The sequence below is a fragment of the Muscardinus avellanarius genome, assembly GCF_963383645.1.
Source record: "Muscardinus avellanarius genome assembly, chromosome: 10".
In the NCBI taxonomy this organism is placed as follows: domain Eukaryota; kingdom Metazoa; phylum Chordata; class Mammalia; order Rodentia; family Gliridae; genus Muscardinus; species Muscardinus avellanarius.
Genome location: NC_137796.1, coordinates 58194675 through 58215945, shown reverse-complemented (window position 1 = coordinate 58215945; position 21271 = coordinate 58194675). Strand labels below are relative to the sequence as shown.

Sequence of the window (21271 nt, the reverse complement as noted above, 5' to 3'; positions counted from 1 at the left end):
CCTCTAGTGGTATATGCATGCCCACTGCCAAGGCCTCCTTGCCCCCGTCCTGGGCCACATCCAGTCGATGCCAGAATCCCTCCATCCCCCCTCAGTCCTTCTAGAACGCCTCTCCTGGCATCCCTGCCCCACAGGCTGCTGGGATTTGCACAGAGAATCACAGGGCTGGTTGCATGCAACAGCGAAGGGCATGCTCTTCTGCCTGGGGGAGGCCTCATTCCCCTCTCCCCAGCAGGTCTGGGACAGGGCTGGCAGCCACCCCAGCACCCCAAAACAAGAGGACAAACAAAAGGAAACAAACCGTAATGGAGGAGAGCCACCTGGGCTGGAGGAGGGCAGAGGCTCCCCGAGGGAACCGGGGTTCATCCTGTGAATGCATCAGGCCTGGAAGATGTGAATGGAAAGGGAGGGCGAAAGGAAGCGATGGGGGCATGGAGGAGACTCAGGAGGAAGGAGAAAGAGCAATCATGCAGCGTGGGACAAATCTTTTGTTGCTTTATCAGATTCTCAGTCAATCAATTGATGTTTGCTAGAACCGGGGTACGCAGGGGAGTGTTGAAGAGAGAGAAGAGCGCGCGCGAGAAGAGAGATCAGGAGAACGGGCATTGCCAGCTGCCCGGGCCTTCACTTCGCAGTCATCATCTGTACAAACTCTGCAAAGAGAAGCAGAGAGGCGCGGTGAGCAGCGCTGGGCATGAGCAGCCCTCCCGGCACGAGGGGCAGGCCCAGCCCAGCTCACCTTCGTAATTGACCTGGCCGTCGCCGTCGATGTCAGCTTCTCTGATCATCTCGTCCACTTCCTCGTCAGTCAGCTTCTCCCCCAGGTTCGTCATTACGTGACGCAGCTCCGCGGCGCTGATGTAGCCGTTCCCATCCTGGGGGTGGAGGACAGAGGCTTTCACTCAGTATCCCCACGTGGGAGCGTGGCAGCAGGCAGGGTGGCAGACGCTGGGACCCAGGCGTCCTGGAAAGGGTGGCTCTGGCGTTGTTGGCAGGTGGCTTCGCTCACAGAGCCGCCCCAGAGGCCTGCTTACCTTGTCAAAGACGCGGAACGCCTCTCGGATCTCCTCCTCGCTGTCTGTGTCCTTCATCTTTCTAGCCATCATGGTCAGAAACTCCGGGAAGTCAATGGTCCCGTTCCCTGGAAGGTGGGAAGAGATGGGGTTATGCCCTTGACCTAGGCCTGGAAGACGATCCCAGAGAGGAGTTACTGGCTCATCCACAGCCCAAAGGCAGGTTCCCATAGACAGGTCACTTGGGATGGCCAGAGGTAGGGCTGCCCCCCACTCCCTGGGTGCTCACCATCTGCGTCCACCTCATTGATCATGTCCTGCAGCTCTGCCTCAGTGGGGTTCTGTCCCAGAGATCGCATCACCGTCCCCAACTCCTTGGTGGTAATAGTGCCATCTCCATCCTTATCAAAGAGGGAGAAGGCCTCCTTGAACTCTGGGAAGAAAGGGAATGAGTTGAGTCAAACAGCCCATGGGGACTGACTCTTTCTTGGTGCTGGGAATTGAGCCCAAGTGTATTCTATCTGTGAGCTACACCCCCAGACTATTTTTTATTTGGCAGAGACTCTTTACCTCTGATTGTGGGGGTCCCTTGTGGGAAGAAGGCCAAGGGAGTGAGCCCCGCCTAAAGAAAGGGAGCCAGCCCTCAAATTCAGCCTGGCGCTCCCTCCTCAGTGCTCAGGACAAAACCTTTTCATGTTTTTTTTTTTTTTTTTAATTGGGGATTGAACCCAGGGGCATTTTATCTCTGAGCTATGCTACACCCCTAGCAATATTTAAATTTTTTTTCTTTCTTTTTTTTTCGGTATCAAGGATTGAACCCAGGGGCATTCTACCTCCAAGCTACATCTCTAGCCCTATTTTTTATTCTTTATTTTGAAATAGGGTCTCCCTAAGTTGCAGAGGGCCTAAGTAGCTGAGGCTGGCTGCGAACCTGAGATCCTCAGCTCTCAGCCTACCAAGTACTGGGATTACAAGCATGGGCCACCATGCCTGGCCTTATTTTACTTAATTAAATTTTTTAGGTACTGAGGATGGAACCCAGGGGCATTCTACCTCCGAGCTACACCCCCAGCCCTATTTTTTATTCTTTATTTTGAAACAGGGTCTTAATGAGTTCCAAAGAGCCTCACTAAGTAGCTAAGGCTGTCCACAAACCTCAATCCTCCTGTCTCAGCCTCCCAAATGCTGGGATTACAAGTGTGCACCACTATGCCTGGCTTCTGTATTTTAATATTGATAACAGGGCCTCACTAGGTGGATAAGAGCCTCACTACTTGCTGAGATGTCCTTGCATTTACGATCCTCCTGTCTCAGCCTCCCAGGTACTGGGATTATTGGCTTGCACATGCCCAGCTCCCTTTCATCTTTTAACAGCTACTGAGTATCAATTTGTGCAGGCAAAGTGGTGTCTTCACCAATCTAGTTCAGTGAAGACACTCTTTTTGGTCCCTGGCTTTGGCCTCTCCCTCAAATGATGAAATGGACCAAAGTCATAGAGTGGATGACAGCCAAGAGAATTCTTCATCTGCAGTATGCTAGCCAAGGTCAGCTGGCGGAAGGGAAGGGGAGCGGAGGCTGCAGAATGCTTTGGCTGGCCTGAAGAGGAAGTGCGGGCGCTAAATTTCTCCTGATGGGCAATGCTGCCCAGTCCTCCCTTGCCATGGGTGCTACCCACTTCCAGAGGAGCTGAGCATGTGGGGTGGGGGGATGGAAGGCGAGGGGATGGCTGCCAAGCCAGGAGGGTGAGCAGTGAGTGGTGCTGAGTGGGAAGGCCACAGCTGGGGACGCATCAGGAGTGAGGAGATGCTGTTTGCTGAGCGGGAGAGAAGCACGTGGCTCCTGCCCTCCCACTGGGCCCATTTTGGCACCTGGTGCTCCCCTACCCCCCAACCCCCAGAGAACAGATGCCTGGCAGCCTATTCCCAGAGGGTGTGGGCTGGGCTGAGGTGGTGGACAGTTTGCTAATGGGGACAGGGTGAAGAGCAGTGTGTGCTTGTATTACAAGAGGGTAGACAGCTGGAGTGGGGGTGGCAGGTGGGGTGGGGGACACACCACTGGCAGCGGTGCCCCAGCCTCTGGGCCCAGCTGCCCTTGGGATGCTGTCACCTTGCTATACTGAGCAGGGTGCGTGGGGCAGTTCTCTGGTTTTCAACAGGGGTCTCCACCAGCCCAGAGCCAAAGTTAAGAAGCTGCAAGTGTGATTTGCTAAGTTGGGGCCAGCAGGGAAAGGAGAGGCAAGTCCACTGCTGCCTCTCCCCATTTCAGAGGCCAGGCTTTCAGTTCTTGTTACACAGCTAATTCTTTTTTTTTTTTTTTGGTGGTACTGGGGTTCCATGAAGCCCTTCTACGTCCAGGCTACACTCCCAGACCTATTTTTACATTTTTATTTGGAAACTGGGTCTCCTAAGCCAGCGCTCGCGGCTGGCTTCGAACCTGCGCGATCCTCCTGTCTCTGCCTCCCAAGCGTGGGGATTAGAAGCGTGCGCCACCACTCCCGGCGTTACACAGCTAATTCTGACATCAAAGCTGGGGTTTGAGTAGCTGGGCAGGAACAGGGGCCAGTTTTCTGAACCTTCTCTCTTGTCTAAGAGGCTTGCACAGGCCCATGGCTAAGGAGGTAAACCAAGAATTGTCCTCTGAGCTCCCCAGGCAGTTCCATCTTGGGATAGGGAAAACATGGAAATATAGGCACATAATTCTGGCAAGCTGGGCATGGTGGCGCATGCTTGTAATCCCAGCATTTGGGCGGCTGAGATCAGAGGATCGTGGTTCACGGACAGCCTCAGCTATTTAGTGAGGCCCTTTGCAACTCAGTGAGACCCAGTTTAAAAATAAAGAATAAAAAGTAGGGCAGGGGGGTGTATGTAGCTTGGAGGTAGAATGCCCCTGGGTTCCATTCCCCAGGCCCACAAAAAAAAAAAAAAAAAAAAAATTCTGGCAAATCTGGGTGTGGCGATGTACCCTTGTAATCCTAGTACTTGGGAGACTGAAACAGGAGGATTGCCAGTTCATGGCCATCCTCAGTTACTTAGGCCCTCTGGAACTTGGTGAGACTCTGTTTCAAAAATAAAGGATATGGCTGGGCATGGTGGTACAAACTTGTAATCCCAGTACTTGGGAGGCTGAGACAGGAGGATCTTGTGGGTTCAAAGCCAGCCTCAGCTACTTAGTGAGACCCTGTTTCCCAGTAAAATATAAAATAGGTCTGGGAGTGTAGCCCAGAGGTAGGAAGCCCCTGGGTCCCACCCCTAGTACCACAATAAATAAATAAATGAATAAATAAATAAATACGGCTGGGAGTATAGCTTGGAGGTAAAATGCCCCTGGGTTGAATCCCTAGTACTGAAGGAAAACAAAAAAATCTGGCAGCTGACCTTTGGGTTCAGGGATTTCTTTTAGCTTATCAGGAAATATATGATCATTTCTTTGTTCTTTTTTTTTTTTTTTGGTGGTACTGGGGTTCCTGGAAGCCCTTCTACCTCTGGGATACACTCCCAGACCTATTTTTACATTTTTATTTTGGAAACAGGGTCTCCTAAGCCAGCGCATGCGGCTGACTTCGAACCTGCACGATCCTCCTGTCTCTGCCTTCCAAGCGCGGGGATTACAAGTGTGCACCACCACGCACGGCTTCTTTGTTCATTTTTTAACCAGCAAAAATTTATGGAGCTATGTTCCAAGTACTAAGGATGTTGCAGGGACCACTAAGACCAATTTCTTTCTTTATTTTTTTGGTGGTACTGGGGGTGGAACCCAGAGGCTTTCTACCTCCGGGCTATACTCCCAGACCTTTTTTATACTTTATTTGGAAACAGGGTCTCACTAAGTTGCTGAGAGTCTCACTAAGTAGCTGAGGCTGGCTTTGAACCCGTGCGATCCTCCTGTCTCAGCCTCCCAAGCGCAGGGATTACAAGCTTGCGTCACCACGTCCGGCTAGTAAGACCGATTTCTGAACTCAAGAAACTCACTTCAGTAATAGGTGATACAACATAATAAATAAATATCTAGTTTAGACATAACAACTACAGATAGGGAGAAAGGCCATGAGGGACAAAAGCAAAACAGCAGAGTAAAGGGAGGCTACCTATTTGAGTTAGGGAGTCAGTGAAGACCTTCCAAGGTGACATCTGAGATGAAACTTGGAGTTGTGCACACAAATGGCTGGGAGAGAAGCATTTCTCTTTCTTTCCTTTTTTTTTTTTTTCTTTTTTTCTTTTTGGTACTAGGGATTGAACCCAGAGGTATTCTACCTCCAAGCTATGCCCCCAATCCTTTTTTAAAAAATTTTTGTTTTGTTTTTGTTTTGAAACAGGGTCGATAGATTGCTCTCAAACCTGTGATCCTCCTGTCTCAGCTTCCTAAGTACTGGGATCACAAGCATGTGCTATCCTGGCCAGCAGAGAGAAGGATTTCTGGCAGAGGAAAATGTACTACACATGCAAAAGGAAGTGCAAAGCTAGGCAAGCGCAGAGGTGGAAGCGGTGAGCCATCTCCTGGGTGGCTCCTAAAGTGGGACAGGAGCCTCACAGGCCCACGGGAAGCAGGGAGCGCACCTTCTAAGCCTATCTGACTGGAGCTGGGTTGTTCTGCAGCCACTGATTTCAAGGCCCCAAGTGACCAGCAGCCAGGAGGAACACAGCCTTTGCTGTCTGGTGAAGGTCTATCTCAAGACCGTGGGGGTGGTGTAAGGGGGATTTCATGCACATTTAGCAACATTCTAGGTACAAGGTGTAGAAGGAGGCTATGTAGGGGACACACACGATCATCTGTCAGATGTGAGTACTATGACTTGCTTGAAAAGATGACGAACAACAGGGTTGGGAAACTCACCTGCGATCTGCTCCTCAGTCAGCTGGTCAGCCTGGAAAAGCAAGAAGAAGAGTTAAGTCACTGGGCCGGCCAGCCCCGCTGCACGCATCTTCCTCACTTGGCCCGGCCCCCTCTGGAGGAGCCAGACACCCGGGCATTCCTACTGGGCACTGAAGGTGTGTGTAGGTCAGGGTCTGAGCCAGAGCTGGGCCTGGAATAAAGACTGGAGATTCACACTCCAGGTGTTAGGGTGGGCTGGAAACCCAAGCCTGCTTGGTGCAGGGCCATTATGCTGCCCAGGGTAGGGAGAAATGCCTGCTCTAGCCACACCCGCATGGCACTGCACCAGCATGGCACTGCTCGGGCTCATGTATTGCCTCTGGGAGCCCCAGCGGCTAGTGAAGGGAATGGTTGCCCTCGAGGCCTAATCAAGCAGCTCTAGAAGGCTCCAAACGGAAACAAACCAGTCCTTGGGCAGGGCAGAGGAAAGATGTCTGGGGCTATCTCTGCTAGCTTCTGTGTCACCTGTTTGGAAGTGCTAGGCCCAGGCAGGGTGGATACCTGGCAGAACCCTGGTCAAGATGGAGGTGGCCGCTCTGCCCCATGTACATAAGGCAGCATTCTGTTGTTTCTTTGGGGCAGGACAGACAGATGTCATCAGGGAAGGGACTGGAGCATGCAACAGCAGTGGCAAAGGACTGAAATCAGCTTCACCCCTGAAGTTTTTAACCTTTTACAGTCAGGGCCACTCTGGGGCCTGGCCAGTCATGGCAGACATCTCTTGCTGCATAAGGGCTTGGGGGCGGAGTTGAGAGATACAAAGAGCAGCTCTTCCTGCACTGGTGTGCTGGGAATCAGCTATAGAGATCCTAGGTAGAGGAGTGAGAGTGGAGGTGGGGGAAATGAATCCCAACATCTAGCTTTAGGCAACTAAGAGAAAAATGATCCTTGCTTTTGGTGAATGCTGCCAAGAAGGCCCCACCACTCTCTCGGGCCACCGAGGGTCCAGATGACTGTTCCTGTCCCTTTCCCAATTAGGGGAAGGGATTCCAAGTTTACAGCAGGATTCTGGTCTTGGGTTTGAGGGTCCTTTAAACTATTACATTTGCATTATTCTTCATCAGAGGCTAGGATGTCACTGCCTGCTCCTACCCCCGGTCCTAGTCTTTTTTATTTCCCCCCCAGTACTGGGGATGGAATGGGGGGGCATTCTATTTCTAAGCTATACCCCCAGTCCTATTTTTAATTCTTTATTTTTAATTATTATTATAATTATTATTATTTTGGTGGTACTGGGGATGGAACCCAGGGGCTTTCTACCTCCGGGCTATGCTCTCAGACCTATTTTTTATATTTTATTTGGAAACAGGGTCTCACTAAGTTGCTGAGAGCCTCACTAAGTAGCTGAGGCTAGCTTCGAACCTGTGCGATCCTCCTGTCTCTGCCTCCCAAGCCCTGGGATTACAAGCGTGCGCCACCACGCCGGATCTTTTATTCTTTATTTTGAAATAGGGTCTCCCTAAGTACCTGAGGCTCGCCTTGAACCTGTGATACTCCTGTCTCAGCCTCCCATATATTGGGATTACAAGGGTATACCACCATGCCCACTATTTTTTCTTTCTTTCTTTTTTATTTTTTGGAGGGGGTGTTCTACCTCCAAGCTACACACCCACAGCCCTACTAATTTTGAAACAGGGTCTCCCAAAATTGCTGAGGCAGGCCTTGAATCTGTAATCTTCCTGTTTCAGCTTCCCAAGTACTGGAATTACAGATATGAGCCACCATATGGGCCTATAGATAGTTTAATCTAAAGATCTGCCCTAGCTGGGCATGGAGGTGCATGCTTGTAATCCCAGTACTTGAGAGGCTGAGACAGGAGAATCGAAGGTTCAAGGACAGCCTCAGCAAGTAGTGAGACTCCATCAACCTGGCAATACCCTGTTTCAAAATAAAAATAAAATACAGCTGGGGGTGTAGCTCGGAGGTAGAATGCCCCTGGGTTCAATTCCAGAAACATACAAACACACACACACACACACACACACACACACACACACACACACAACCTGTCCCATATATTGTTTAAAGGATGAGGAACTCCCAAATAGGCAGAATGGGAGGAGAAATTAAAGTGATGAAGACAGAAGAGAGATGGCTGAGAGAAAAGGAAGAAGAAGAGCACAATAGGAAAAACACTACACATGCACATTCTGGAAAAGTCTAAAGGGAAGGTTAGAAGGCCAAATGAAGATTCTTCTGAATGGTTATAAAAAAAACTCAGGCCTCGGCTTCTTAGTGAGGCCCTCTACAACTTAGTGAGACCCCATTTCAAAATAAAGAATAAACAATAATAGGGCTGGGGGTGCAGCTCAGAAGTAGAATGCCCCTGGGTTCAAAGGGATCAGGGCTGTGGGCTTCTCAATGTCAACCTGGCAGCCTGGGGACAAAGCCATGAGCCCCCTGCTCCATCTGTCTCTTTGGGCTCCTAAAGGCAAAGGAGCCAGGGGCCCATCCCCTCAGTCCTGACACCTGAGGAAGCTGCTGGGGAAAGTGAGAAGAGAGGATGGGCCTCTGGTTACCAGGCCAGGCAGCGCTGGGGGAGGGGAAGAGAACAGTGAGAAGCTGCCATTCCATCTGCTTTTCATTTTCTTCCCCTGGCCTAGAATGGAAAAAAGGGAGCCCAGTCAGGGACCTTCCCACCCTACTGCACAGGCTCTGCAAAAAGCCAGCTCTTCCCCACCTTTGGGCTGCACTGAAAGGGTCCAGGGGTAGGGAGGCTGTGATGGTCTGCAGAATGCTAAAGAGTGGCTCTTCAGGCCGCTCCCCACCAAAAAGCTGGAAGATGCAGATGAGGCACTGCGTGTGGTTCCTTCCTAGGGCTGCTGCAAATAGGCGTGGCTCTGCAGCGAGGGCCAGCCAGACATGCTCCTTTTCATTAGGAGCCCTCTCCCCCGTCCTGTTTTGTCAAGGAGAAGTCCTAGCTCCAACTATGGATCTCAAGGGTCGCTGTCCAGAAAACCGGGTCACCTGGTGAGTGGCCATTGACCCAGGACTCCCTTTCAGGATCAAAAGCTTTCATTAAGAACAGTCTCCAAAATAACCCAGCTGGTCTCCTGCTTCTTTACCTCTCATCTCGGGCTCCAGCAAAGGGCTGGGCAAGGAAAAAAGCTTGGGGTGGGGAGGAAAGAGGGTATTATTTCTCTGCCTTGCCTCAGCCCCCAGCCACTGCCAGAGAACAGTGTTAGATGAGATCAGAAACCAAGGCCAGGGTCCCTCACCCGGGCCAAGCAGGAGCCACAGAGCGCAGGCCAAGGTCCAAGGCCAGTTAACAGTGTCCCATCCTTACCTTGTGGATTACAAATGAAAAGGGAAACTGATCGTGGAAAGCTTGGGTCCTCCTCTGGGAGGCTGGTGCTGCTGGCACCTGCTAGTGCTGCAGAGCCCTTTTAGTGAGGTTCTGCTGGGGGAAAATGGGGTAGCAGCAAGAGGAGCCATCGGGTCTGTGTCAGCAAGTATGAGATCTGATACACGGCAGCGGCTGCCTGCTCTCCCCAGCCTTGCCAGGGAGGATGGCTGCACACGGTTCCCAGGCTCAGCCTGGGGGGGCTGTGGTGTTGTGGGTGGCAGGGAGTAGGAAAGAACTAGTCTGCTGGGGTTTATTTATTTATTTCCTTTCTCAAGGCCCCAGCTGTGTGAATTGACAGAAGCATTCAGTGAGGGCCCTAAAAGGAACAAGTGGCCCTCAGGCCAACGAAGGGGTTCCCTGGAGGTCCAGCTCCGCGGCCCCCACCCCGAAGGCACCAGAATAAGCCTCTGATTGTCACTGACGCCACACTCTACTGTACTGCACTGTCATTTGGCACCAGCGAGGAGATGCAGAAGGGAGCAAGGAGCTGGGGATCAGAAAAAACCAGCGCTCTGTTTTGGGAAAAGACGGCTCTCTTGGCTTGAAAGGGGTGGTCGGGGCGGGTGACGCTTCCAAGCTTATACAAGATGGCTCGTTTGAAGCACCCAAACTTTGATCCCCCCCACCCCCATTTGATGCGGCTTCAGTGCGCAATAGGGGCCTGAACCACTCCGCCCACCCGCTCCCACCACCCGGGTGCCTTCCACCCAGCCCCATTCTCCCGGGGGAAGAGGGCTGCATAGCCACTCCCTCCAGCCTCCGCAGCCCACTCCCCAGTCAGCCTCAACAGTCTCCATCCTGGCCTTTCCCGGGGGACTGGTGGGGAGCTGCCCACACCCACCTCCGACCCCCGGCCGCCTGGGCTGCCATTCATATCCTCCTCCGGCGTCCCCCAGCCCCTTCAACGGCACCTCCCCTGGGAATCCCACCGCTGCAGGGACCTGAATCCAACTCTCTCCCCCCACCCCACCCCCCGCGACAAGAGGGAACATCGTCTTCTGGCTTCAACAGCCTCAGCCCACTATGATCCCGAGTCTCCTCGGGGCGCCTTCCGGATCCCCGGTCCCGGCGGCGCCGGCCTCCCGTCGCACGGTCACCGCCTCCGGCCCGGCGGCTCCGCGCGCATCCTCGGGTCTCCGCCGCCCACCCGGCCGCCCCTCACCTAGGTCGCCCTCCCGCTCGGAGACCCCTCCCGGCGCCCAAAGGCCTCCCGCGGCGGCGTTTCTCGTTTCCTCCTCGCCGGCCCCGGGTCCCCGGTCCTGACACCACGCGCCCCGCCTGGGACCCACGAGTCCCCGCCGGGTCCACCTGCTCCGCTGCCCGGGCCGACGCCCTCCCGGGGCAGATGCCCACTCGGCCCGGCACCCGCGGGCGCGGAGGGCGCGCTGGGAGCCCCGAGGGGCCGAGGGCCGGGGTCCGGCCCGCCGGGCCCGCAGAGCCTCACTCACCATGGCGAGGCCCGGGTGTCCGGAGCGCGGGGGTCGAGGTTCGTCCGGCGGCGGCAGCAGCTGCAGCAGCTCGAGCTCGGCCGCGCGTCCGCGCCTCCACACTCACTGCCCGCAGCGCGCGCCGCCGCCGCCGCCGCCCGCCCCAACGGTCCCCAACGGCCGGCGCGCGCCCCGCCCCGCCCGGCCCCGCCCCGCCCCGCCCGGCCGCGCGCCGCCGCCCGGCACTGCGGCCCCGGATCCCTCCGCGCCCCGCCGCGCGCCGCCGCGCCCGCGGGCCGCTCGCTCGTCCCCACCCAGCTCCGGGCCCGGGCGGGCCGCCGGGCGCGCGCGCGCGCGCGCGCTCCCGCCGCGGGACTACTTTCTGTCCCCGCGCGCCCCGCCCCCTCCGTCCACGCCACTTTCCTCCCTGGCGGAGGGGCACCGTTTGGAGGCGCGTGACGCGTCCCTCCGTGAGCCGCGCCGCTATTGGGTCCGGCCCAGGGCAGAAATGAGAGCGCGGCGCGGATTGGTCCGGCCTTCCCTGCAATGCGTCAAACTGGGATGAGCCACTGTGCGGCGATGGTGGGGAAGCCCAAATTGTGTGGGTGCCTCGAAACTGTGCGGCAAAACGAGGCGAAAGAGGAAACTTTGTGGCTATCACAGATGAAAAGACGCTGTCTTTTTGTTCTGGGGGGTTTAGGGCTAGAAAAAGCTGCAGAGGGACTTTCTTGTCTTCCTCTATCATGGCAGGTGGTTCAGTCCGGAGGCCCCGCCCCCTGCCGGTCTTTGGGGTGCGGGGTCCAGGCTCGCTGAGTCCCTCGAGGCTCCTTTCCTCACCCCGCGTGTCTGTGTGTGTGTGTGGGGGAGTTTATTGGGAAATTGAACCCAGGAGCGTTCTGCCCCCGATCTACACCCCTAGTGTTTTACTTTTTTTTTTGAAACCGCATCTCCGTACGTTGCCGAGGCTGGCCTTGAACCTGAGATCGTCCTGTTTCAGCCTCCCAAGCACTGGGATCACAGGCTGTGCCAGAGACGGCACTTTTATCATCTCCTCTAGGAATACAGCGTACATTCAGTTATTCATTCAGTAAACGTGAATGGGGCACCTGCTGTGTACAGGGACTTGTGCTTGGCTGGGCTAGGGAGACCATTAAGTTGTCATCTCCTAGACAATCTCTTTTCTTATTCCAGGGTTCCAGCCATAGGAAGAAAAAAAAAAATGGATGCAAGGATTGTCTGAGACTCCAGTGTTTGTTTACTGGAGCTCAGATAAGGACCCCCTTTGTTTATGATACGGGCTGGTTTTTGTTTTTGTGGTACTGGATTGAACCCAGGAGCATTCTACATCCCCGGCTCCCCCCCACCCCCTTCGGTACTGGGGATGCAACCTAGGGGCATTCTACCTCCGAGCTACACACCCAGACCTATTTTTTTTTTTTTTTTTTTTTTTTTTTGGTGGTACTGGGGGTAGAACCCAGAGACTTTCTACCTCCGGGCTATACTCCCAGACCTTTTTTATATTTTATTTGGAAACAGGGTCTCACTAGGTTGCTGAGAGCCTCACTAAGTAGCTGAGGCTGGCTTCGAACCTGTGCGATCCTCCTGTCTCAGCCTCCCAAGCGCGGGGATTACAAGTATGCGCCACCACGCCCGGTGTGACCTATTTTTTTTTTTAAATTCTTTATTTTGAAACAAGGTCTCACTGAGTTGCAAAGGGTGCCTCACTAAGTAGCTGAGGCTGTCCAGGAACCCCTATCCTCCTGTCTCAGCCTCTCAATGCTGGGATTACAAGCGTGTGCCACCATGTCCGGCTCACCCCCAGCTTTAAAAAAAAGAAAAAGAAAAAACAAAAAGCAGGGTCTCACTAGGTTGCTGAAACTGTCCTCAAACTTGTGATCCTCCTGTCTCAGCCTCCCAAGAACCGGGATTACAGGGGCGCACCACCACGCCCTCCTGAAGCCACTGTTCCATCAGGCAGCCCCTCTCCACCACATTGATTGGCCAAGGGTTGGGTAAGTGTCAAGCTAAGCCAATCCTTATCCCTCACCCAGGACAGCATATAGGCCGTACCAATGAGAGTCCTTTAGATATTTGGCTCAGGAATTTCTGGAGCAAAAAAGCCTTATTCTTATAAGCCCTGGGGCGCTTTCACCGCCCCTTATTTTTATTAACTGTCCCCCAGTTGCACAAGAGGCTACTCTAGTCCCGCTGGATCATTCTTTCCCTCCTCTCCTGGGGGCAGTTTGCTGACACAGAAGAGAGGCCAAGAGTTGGAGCGTGAGTCTTGTTGACATTCAGTCCCTGGTTCCAGTACTCTTGAGGCCAGCTGCACCCCGTCATTGCAAGCATTTGTATTACGTGTGCCATTACAATTTCCTTTTTTATCCCAAGCTAGCTTGAGTTGCATTTCTGTCACTTGCAACTGAGGAATTCCTGACGGACGTGAACTGCCCTAGGCTCCTCCTTGGTCATCAGTACTGTCCTGGAACAGAAAAGGCCAACGGGAGCTTCACAAATACAAAAAATGAAGATAGGCCCATCCTCTCTTCTCCTTTACTTTCTATTCTCAATCTCTATCACGCAGACCTTAACTTCTATGTGATTTAGGCCTATGGGGAGGCGCTGCTTTTTTTTTAATATATTGAGGATTGAACCCAGGGGCATTCTCTCTCTAAGCTACACTCCAGCTCTGTTTATGTTTTTTCTTTTTTCTGTACTGGAGATGGGATGAGCTACACGCCTAACCCTATTTGTAATTTTTTTTTTTTTTTTTTGGTACTAGGGATGGAACCCAGGGGCATTCTACCTCCAAGCTACAGCCCTAGCCCTATTTTTTTTTTATTCTTTATTTTGAAACAGGGTCTCACTGAGTCGCAAAGGGCCTAAGTAGCTGAGGCTGTCCATGAACTGCAATCCTCCGGTCTCACCCTCCCAAATGCTAGGATTACAAGTGTGCACCACCATGCCCGGCTCCTGTTTTTTATTTTAAAACAGGGTCTCACTCAGTGGCAGGGGCCCTTACTACGTAGTTGAGGCTGGCTGCGAACCTGTGATCTTTCTGCCTCTGTTTCCCAAGTGCTGGTTTTTATGTGCCATCACGCAGGGCCTGCTCACACTTCTGAGTGCCTGCTCTGTCCAGGCAGTTTTCCAAGCACTTTGCATACAGTAGCTCAGCTAACTCTCCCAACTTCCCTATGGGTTGGCTCTGTCCATTTTCCATCTGATGAAATTGTTCTATTACCATGGAAATGAGTCCAGAGAGGAAGGAAGGTTTAATCAAGCAGAGAGAAGTGAAGCAGCTTGCCTGTGGTCACACAGGAGGTAGTCAGGAATTTAATCTCAACAGGCCTGGCTGCACACCCCACTCTAGCTCAGAAGTAGAGTGTCTCTGGGTTCAATCCCCAATACGGAGGTGGGGTGATGAAACATACCTATAATCCCAGTACTTGGGAGGCTGAGACAGGAGAAGATTGGGAAATAACATTAGCAACTTCTCAAGGACTCCTAGGCTTCTGACTTCTGTGCTATAGTCAAGCAAAGGTTTCAGTGGTAGTTCTAGAACTCTTGAGCAGCCAAAGAAGCCAGGCGTGGTGGCGCACGCTTGTAATCCCCGCGCTTGGGACGCTGAGACAGGAGGATAGCACAGGTTCGAAGCCAGCCTCAGCTACTTAGTGAGGCTCTCAGCAACTTAGTGAGACCCTGTTTCCAAATAAAGTACAAAATAGGTCTGGGAGTATAGCCCGGAGGTAGAAAGCCTCTGGGTTCCACCTCCAGTACCACCAAAAAGACCCTGTTTCCAAATAAAAATATAAAAATAGGTCTGGGAGTGTAGCCTGGAGGTAGAAGGGCTTCCAGGAACCCCAGTACCACCAATAAATAAATAAATAAATAAATTAATAAAATAAATAAAATAAAAAGGGCTGGGGATGTAGCTCACAGATAGAATGCCCCTGGGTTCAATCCCTCACACACACACACACACACACACACACACACACACACACCCACACACACAATTTCTATGTCCCAAATCACACAGCTAGGAAGTGGCAGAAACAAGATTTGTTCTCAGACACATTACACATTAGTTTCAGGTTCTGAGTTCCTAATCACTACTTAATACTCCTAATTCATGGTAGTGTGTGTGTGTGTGTGTGTGTGTGTGTGTGTGTGTGTGCATTACTGGGAATTGAACCTAGAGGCATTCTACCTCTGATCACCACCACCAGCCCTATTTTTTATTCTTCATTTTGAAATAGGGTCTCTCTAAGCTGCAAAAGGTCTTACTAAGTAGACTGGTTGAGAACCAAGATCCTCCAGTCTCAGTCTCCCAAATGCTGGGATTACAAGTGTGTGCCACCGTACCCGGCTGCTTTTTTATTTTGAAACAGGTGTTCACTAGGTTACTGAGAGTCTAAGTTGCTGAGGCTGGCCTTGAACCTACAATCCTCCTGTTTTAGTCTCCCAAGTACTGTGATTACAGGTATGTGCCACCATGCTTGGCTTGACAATCTATCTTTTAATTATCATATCTAACCCCTTTATACCTAATGTAATTATCCATATGATTTGATTGGTTTTTTTTTTTTTTTTTTTTTTTTTTTTTTTTTTAGCTGTACTAGGATGGAACCCATGGCATTCTACCTCCGAGCTATACCCTCAGCCCTATTTTTTTATTCTTTATTTGGAAACAGGGTCTCACTAAGTTTCTGAGAGCCTAAGTAGCTGAGGCTGGCTTGGAACCTGTGAGATCCTCCTGTCTCAGCCTCCCAAGCGCTTAGAGTTTAACTTTTCTGATTCTCTTTTTCTCCCTCCTTTTCTTGACTACAGCTCTCAGTGAGCCAGGGATCATCAGGGGAATTCACACTTTGTAGCGTGGTACATAGCTAAGTTGTGCTGTTGGGCAGATCAGGTGTAGTGAATCTGTTTTGTTTGTTTAGTTGTACAAGGAATTTAACTCAGGTGCATTCTACCTCTGAGCTATACTCCAGCCCTATTTTTTATTCTTTATTTTGAAGTTCCCACTAAATTGCAGAAGGCCCCTCTAAGTAATTGAGGCTGGCCATGAACCTGTGATTCTACTGTCTCAGCCTCCCAAGTACTGGGATTACAAGTGTGTGCCACCATGCCTATTTTGTTTGTTTGTTTGTTTGTTTTTGGTGGTGCTGGGGTTCCTGGAAGCCCTTCTACCTCCGGGCTACACTCCCAGACCTATTTTTTATTTTTGAAAACAGGGTCTCTTAAACCAGCACGGCTGGCTTTGAACCTGCGCGATCCTCCTGTCTCTGCCTCCCAAGCGCGAGGATTACAAGCGTGCGCCACGACACCCAGCTATTTATTGTTTTAAAAAGTGTTTCAGCCAGGCCTGGCGGCGCACGCTTGTAATCCCCGTGCTTGGGAGGCGGAGACAGGAGGATTGCGCCGGTTCGAAGCCAGCCGCGCTGGCCTAAGAGACCCTGTTTCAAAAATATAAAATAGGTCTGGGAGTGTAGCCCGGAGGTAGAAGGGCTTCCAGGAACCCCAGTACCACCCCCCTAAATAAATAAATAAATAAATAAATAAATAAATAAATAAATAAAAAAGCAGTGTTTCAGCCCAGTGTGGTGGAGTTATGCCCCCAGAGCTTTTATCCCCACCAGTACTTTATTTTTTATTTTTTTTGAAACAGGGGTCTCTCTAAGTTGCTGAGGCTGGCCTCAAATCTGCTATCCTCCTGTCTCAGCCCCACAAGTACTGGATTATAGGCGTGCATCACTATACCTTCTGTTTCTTCCTTTTCAATTTCTCCCCCTTCCCCCAACTTCCAAATACATTTTGTTTATAGATGTATTGAACTCAGAAATAGGGAAGCACCTGCCTATAATAGTCTAGAACCGTTGATGGTGCAAAGATCCTCACCCTTGGAAGTATTTTCAAAATAAAAATAGAAGTTTATCCAAGATGACTCAGCTTTGGTTCTTTAAGACTGAGGATATTTGAGAAGCTGTCTGAAGCTTTTACAATTACAGTGAATTTTTTACAGAGCTTAGGATTTGTGATCAAAGCATACAATATAAGATACAGCAAAAGGAACATTTGTCCTTTGTAAAAGAACATTTATTTTTAAAACTTAAAAATGAAGTGGGGCATGGTGGTACATGCCTGTAATCCCAGTACTTGGGAGGCTGAAACAGGAGAATGACAGGTTAGAGGCCAGCTTCAGCAACCTAGTGAGACCCTGTTTCAAAATTTTAAAAAGGGGCTGGGGGTGTAACTCAAAGATAGAATGCTCCTGGGTTCAAGCCCTAGTATCCAAAAAAAAAAAAAAGATATATATATATATATATATATATATATATATATATATATATATATATATATATCTTTTTAATCTTTGACCTTGAAAACAAAATCCAAGACCTGCCAGGCGTGGTGGCGCACGCTTGTAATCCCTGCGCTTGGGAGGCAGAGACAGGAGGATCGCACTGGTTCGAAGCCAGCCTCGCTGGCTTAAGAGACTCTGTTTCCACATAAAAATGTTAAAAAATAGGTCTGGGAGTGTAGCCCGTGGGAGTGTATCCCGGAGGTAGAAGGGCTTCCAGGAACCCCAGTACCACCAAAAAAAAAAAAAAAACAACAAAAAAAACCCCAAGACCTGGGACATGCCAGGGAAGCCCTCTGCCCCTGAACCACCCTCCAGCGTTGATGCTGCCAGATGCCAGCTGGTGGAGCAGACTCTGTCCCGCTGAACTCTGTTCAAACTGCAGATGTGTAAGCAACCTGAGTGAGTGTAGTTTTAAGCCGCCAAGGCTCCAGGTGATTTGTCTGCGGCAACAGCGACAGCAAATGAGAAGCGGCCACATCGGGAAGGTAAAAGAATAAAAAACAGGGCTGAGGATGCAGCTCAGAGACAGAATGCCTCTGGGTTCCATCCCCAGTACCAAAATAAATAAGTAATAATAAAAATAGGGCTGGGGGTGTGGCTTGGAGGTAGCCCTTGGGGTCAACCCCTGGTAACACACACACACACACACACACACACACACACACACACACACACACACACACACACAAACTAGTACAATTACCATGACTATTAGACAGCTGGGCATTCAATGCTCAAGACTGACACAACAAATTAGTCTGAGAAAATACCCTCTGGGAGCTGGGCATGCCGGCCCACCCTTGAAATCCCAGTACTTGGGAGGCTGAGACAGGAGGATCACAGGTTCAAAGCCAGACTCAGCAGGTTAGTGAGGCTCTCAGCAACTTAGTAAGACCTTGTTTCCAAATAAAATATAAAATAGGTCTAGGGGTGTAGCCTGGAAGTAGAACACCCCTGGGTTCCATCCTCAGTACCACAAAAAGAAGAAAAAAAAGAAAAAAGAAAATACCCTCTGGGATTTTTTTTTTTTTTTAAGAACCCAGGGGCATTATACCTCTGAGAAACACTTCCAACCCTCTTTTTTTGTTTTTATTTATTTTATCTATTTTTTATTGAAAGTAAATGGTATACATTTAAACTGTACTTGGTGCCCCCCCATTTTCCCTTCCCCCCTCCCAACAATGGGTAACCATGCTATATTCATACTTTTACACATATTTAGATGTAGCTCCTCCATTAATCAACCTCAGCCTTCTTCCTCTCCTATCCTTCCATTCTAGCTCTGCTGAGGTTTCCCCTTCATTATCTGAGTCCCTCTGGTATTTCTAATACTCCCTAGTTTGGGCACATTAGAGAACACATATGTCCCTTCTCTTTCTGTGCCTGGCTGATCTTATTTGACATAATGTTCTTTAGGTCTTTCCATCTTCTTGCGAATGACATGATTTTCTTCTTTTTCATAGCTGAATAGAATTCCATTGTGTGTATTTCCCATAATTTCGCAATCCATTCATCTGTTAATGGAGATCTGGGTTGGTTCCATACTTTGGCTATTACGAATTGTGCTGCTATGAACATAGGTATGCATATGTTGCTGTAGTTCTCTGATTTCAACCCCTTTGGAAAAATACCCAGGAGTGGTAGAGCTGGATCATATGGAGGATCCATTCCCAGTTTTCTAAGGAATCTCCACTCTGATCTCCATAGCAGCTGAACTAGTTTGCACTCCACCAACAATGTAAAAGAGTTCCTCTTTCCTCACATCCTCGCCAGCACTTGCTGTTGTTTGATTTCTTTATGCTTGCCACTCTGATTGGGTTAGATGGAATCTCAGCGTAGTTTTGATTTGCATCTCTCTGATGGCTAATGATGTAGAACATCTTTTCATGTATCTATTGGCCATTTGTATCTCTTCTTTTGTAAAGTGTCTATTCAATTTGATTGCCTTCCAGCCCTCTTTCTTATTCTTTATTTTGAAACAGGGTCTCACTAAGTTGTGGAAGGTCTCACTAAGTACCCGAGGCTGGCCATGAACCCGGATCTTCCTGTCTCAGCCTCCCAAGTACTGGGATTACTAGTGTGTGCCACCATGCCTAGCTTTTTTTTTTTTGTACTGAGACATTCTACCACTAAGCTACACCCCCAGGCCCTTCCCTTTTTGTGGTACTGGGTATTGGACCCAGGGTATTCTACCTCTGAGCTATACCCCCAGTCCTATTTTATTACTTTTATTTTTTATTTTTGTTATTTTTTTGGTGGTACTGGGGTTCCTAGAAACCCTTCTACCTCCAGGCTACACTCTCAGACCTATTTTATATTTTTATTTGGAAACAGGGTCTCTTAAACCAGCGAGGCTGTCTTCGAACCAGTGAGATCCTCCTTTCTCCGCCTCCCAAACGCGGGAATTACAAGGGTGTGCCACCGTGCCCGGCTATTACTTTTATTTTGAAACAGGATTTCACTAGGTTTCTGACTGTGGTCTCAAACCTGTAATCCTCCACCTCAGCCTCCCAAGTACTGGTGTTATAGATTTGTGGCACCATGCCAGGCTAGCCAACTTTTTTTTTTGCGGTATTGGGAATGGAACCCAGGGGCATTCTACCTCCCAGCTACACTCCCTGCCCGATTTTTTATTCTTTATTTTGAAACAGGGTCTCACTAAGTTGAGGAGGGCCTCACTTAGTAGCTGAGGCTGATAGGGAGCTTCTGATCATCCTGTCTCAGCCTCCCAAGTACTGGGATAACCAATGTCTGTGAGCTGGATAGACCCTCTTGAGGGTGAATTGGGAGCCTTTTGGGTCTAACTACATTCCCTCTGCCTCATGTCAGAGGGACCTGTTTTTTTGTTTTTTGGGTTTTTTTTGGTGGTACTGGGAGTGGAACCTAGGAGCTTTCTACCCCAGAGCTGTACTCCCAGACCTACTTTATATTTTATTTGGAAACAGGGTCTCACTAAAGTTGCTGAGAGCCTCACTAGCTGAGGCTGGCTTCGAACCTGTGCGATCCTCCTGTCTCAGCCTCCCAAGCGCGGGGATTACAAGCGTGCGCCACCACGCCTGGCTAGGGACCTGGGTTTAAATAACTCATGGGCAGCTGGGTTTGGTGGCACATGCCTGTAATCTCAGTACTTGAGAGGCTGAAACAGGAGGATCTCAGGTTTGTGGCTAGTCTCAGCAACTTAGTATGACCCTCTTTCAGAATAAAAAATAAAAAGGAGCCGGGCGTGGTGGCGCACGCTTGTAATCTCCGCGCTTGGGAGGCTGAGACAGGAGGATCGCGCAGGTTCGAAGCCAGCCGCGGGCGCTGGCTTAGGAGACCCTGTTTCCAAATAAAAATGTAAAAATAAGTCTGGGAGTGTAGCCTGGAGGTAGAAAGGCTTCCGGAAACCCCAGTACCACCAAAAAAAAAATAATAATAATAAAATAAAATAAATAAAAAATAAAAAATTAAAAATTAAAAAAAATAAAAAAAATAAAAAGGAGCTGAGCGTGGTGGCGCACACTTGTAATCTCAGCATTTGGGAGGCAGAGACAGGAGGATTGTGGTTCAAGGACAGCCTCAGCTATTTAGGAATGCCCTTGGCAATTCAGTGAGAATGTTTAAAAAAATAAAAAGACTAAAAAATAGGACAGGGGGTATAGCTCAGAGGTAGAATGCTCCTGGGTTCCATCCCCAGTACTGCAAAAATAAATAAGTAAAATAAACCGGGTGTGGTGGTGCACGCTTGTAATCCCCGCGCTTGGGAGGCTGAGACAGGAGGATCATGCAGGTTCGAAGCCAGCCTCAGCTGGCTTAAGAGACCCTGTTTCCAAATTTAAAAAAATATAAAATAGGTCTGAGAGTGTAGCTCGGGGGTAGAAGGCCCCTGGGTTCCATCCCCAGTACCACCACCACTAATAATTAATAATAATAATAATAATAATAATAATAATAATAATAAGGGCTGGGGTGTAGCTCTGAAACCCCCCCCCCCAGGTCAGCCTTTAGTACCAAAACAACAAAAAAGGCAGCAATAAATCATGGCGCCTTCAGTTTCTAGCCTCTCTGTTTCTGGAGTCTCATTAAGGGTCTCACTAAGGTGCGGAGGGCCTCGCTAAATTGTTGAGGCTGGCTTCAACCTGCCATCCTCCTGTCAACCTCCCGAGTACTGGGATTAGGAGCGCGCGCCACCACACCCGGCCACGGCTTTATTATTTGTAGAAAGGAGGATCATAATTCCCTCTGCAAGGGGACGTGGTGAAGGTGGACGGAG

The 21271-nt window shown here is 50.2% G+C and overlaps 1 protein-coding gene across 1 annotated transcript; it reads right to left on the bottom strand.

Annotated features, from left to right (window-relative positions):
- Window positions 1-624: 624 nt before the first annotated feature.
- CALM3 (calmodulin 3) lies at window positions 625-10762 on the bottom strand (the record flags this gene model as incomplete). Its single annotated transcript, XM_080704590.1, has 6 exons — window positions 10677-10762; window positions 5844-5874; window positions 1303-1446; window positions 1035-1141; window positions 740-875; window positions 625-653 (listed from the first exon to the last, which is right to left on the bottom strand). The coding sequence occupies exons 1-6, from the start codon at window positions 10677-10679 to the stop codon at window positions 625-627; spliced, it is 450 nt and encodes a 149-aa protein (XP_080560716.1). The 5' UTR covers window positions 10680-10762.
- Window positions 10763-21271: the final 10509 nt, after the last annotated feature.